General features: G+C 51.4%; 1 protein-coding gene across 1 annotated transcript in view; it reads right to left on the minus strand.

Moving 5' to 3' along the window:
- Nucleotides 1-1,108, minus strand: part of LOC119588153 (Down syndrome cell adhesion molecule-like protein Dscam2) — a 164,747-nt gene extending 163,639 nt beyond the window's left edge. Inside the window, 1 exon segment of the mRNA XM_037936858.1 lies at nucleotides 1,050-1,108. Within this exon segment, the coding sequence (XP_037792786.1) occupies nucleotides 1,050-1,108 (59 nt within the window).
- Nucleotides 1,109-2,325: the final 1,217 nt, after the last annotated feature.

The raw sequence follows: 2,325 nt of genomic DNA on the forward strand, positions 1-2,325 counted from the left end.
GGGGATACTCACCACTCGTTACATCTGAATTCTTTTAATGTCAGTGAGTCGGAAGGAGATGAAAAGCAGGAAAAAAAAGATAAATAAGTGGAAAGCCGAAAGGTATCAGCGGTGTTTTAAAGATGGAGAAAGAGGAAGGGAGATAATCACAAGAAACAGAGGAGGCAAGGCATAAAACAAGAAGAAAAAGAAGGAATAGATAGATGCATTCCTGACTTCTGATGAGGCGAAATTAAGTGAGGAGTGAGAGACAAGATGAGGGTTGTGAGGAGGCGCTCGGCCTGTGTGTGTTTGCGGGCAGGGAGGAGGTGGGGGGCGGTAGGGGGGGAGGAGGTGGGGAGGCGGTAGGGGGGGAGGGGGGAGTGGTAGGGAGGAGGTGGGGAGAAGCGGTAGATGGGGGGGAGGTGGGGGAGGTGGTAGATGGGGAGGAGGTGGGGAAGGCTGTAAGGGGGAGGTATATGTGGTAGATGGGGGAGAGACAGGAGGGGTGTGTGGATGAAGGAGGTGAAGGGGTGAGGAGGTGGGGGAGGTGGTAGATGGGGATGGGAGGTGGGGAGAGCGGTGAGGGGGAGGAGGAGGGGAGGTGTAGATGGGGGAAGGTGGAGCTGGGGGAATATGTGGTATGGGGGAGAGAAGGAGGGGTGTGATGAGGGTGAAGGAGTGCGAGTGGAGGGGAGGTGGTGGAGAGTGGGATGACGGAGTAGGGGGAGGAGGAGACGGAAGGTCGAGGGGAAGTGGTTGGAAGTGGAGGGGGAAGTGGGATGGGACAGTGTGAGAGGAGAATGGGGGGGGGGGGGATGCGGTAGGGGGAGGTAGAGGGAGGCGAGGGAGTCTTAATAAGGAAAATGGGAGGGGGAGAGAGGGGGGGGGGGGGAGTGACGGGGGTAGGGGAAGGGTAGAGTAGGGAGGGACATGGGGAAAGAGATGAAATACGGAGGGGAAGGCGGGGGAAGGAGGTGGGGTCACATCCGCGAAGATGGGGAAGGGAGGAAGACTCGGGGAGGTGATGGAATGGGGTCACATCTGTATGATAAAAAGGGGTCGATTACGAGGCTAGAGACTGAGGCTGAGGTAACATTCTGGCGCAGATGAAGTCAGGGCAGCACATTCTGGGGTCACATCCGGAACATGGGGTCACAACAGGAAGCTGGGGTCACAGCCGGAAGCTGGGGTCACAGCCGGAAGATGGGGAGTTACAACAGGAAGCTGGGGTCACAGCCGGAAGATGGGGAGTTACAACAGGAAGCTGGGGTCACAGCCGGAAGATGGGGTCTCGGCCGGAAGATGGGGTCACAACAGGAAGCTGGGGTCACAGCCGGAAGATGGGGAGTTACAACACGAAGGTGGGGTCACAGCCGGAAGGTGGGGTCTCGGCCGGAAGATGGGGTCACAGCCGGAAGATGGGGTCTCGGCCGGAAGATGGGGTCACAACAGGAAGCTAAGGTCTCAGCTGGAAGATGGGGTCACAACGGAAAAGTGGGGTCACAGCCGGAAGCCGGAGGGCGGAAAATGCCGACCACACCACGGGGTCTGTACGGCCGGTATGGTGTAATTTATCTATCAGGTACTCGTGTATCCGAATATTGATTCCGCCCGATATATACATATTGGAAATCTTGCATATGTTTGTTCCATCGGCTTGATCTCGCCGCTGATTCCTCTTCGATCACTTTTAGCTCTTTGGCTCATGCATAGTTTTATCGTTTATGCTTGTGTATCGTTTTATCGTATGTGCTTATGTATCGTTTCATCACGTTTCTTATATATCGCTTCTGCCATATTTGGTTATAGATCACTTATCGTCTTTGAATATGTATTTTTTTTATTATATTTTTTTTTGTATCCTTTCATCACATTTGCTGATATTTCGTTTCTCTTGCATTTACTTTTGTGCGTTTTGATTTATCGCATTGACTCATGCATCGTTCTCTCACATTTGCTTTATGTGCCATTTTTGTCACATATCAACATGTATCGCTTCATCACATCTGCTTATCCTCCGTATTTACCACATCTGCACATGCATTCACATTTATCGGTCGTGCGTCCTATTCCGTTTTCGCCAACGCCACAACATGCTCACATTTATAATTCCTCACTCGCGGTTTACAAGGCATTGGATTTAGTGCGTCAAATGCTTCAGCGGTTTGTGTTTATTAAACCAGGGAAAGATTGCGTGTGCTTATGCTTTGTCCGCTGGGGTGTCATGTCAGTGTAAGTACGTGCGTGTTAACTTGACCGATTTGTTTCGGATATTTTACGCGGTTATTTTTTGTCGCTTTTAATTCACTTGTTCTGTTTTCTCCTTTTTTTAAATCTCAAATC

This window comes from Penaeus monodon, chromosome 23 (assembly GCF_015228065.2).
Source record: "Penaeus monodon isolate SGIC_2016 chromosome 23, NSTDA_Pmon_1, whole genome shotgun sequence".
NCBI lineage: Eukaryota > Metazoa > Arthropoda > Malacostraca > Decapoda > Penaeidae > Penaeus > Penaeus monodon.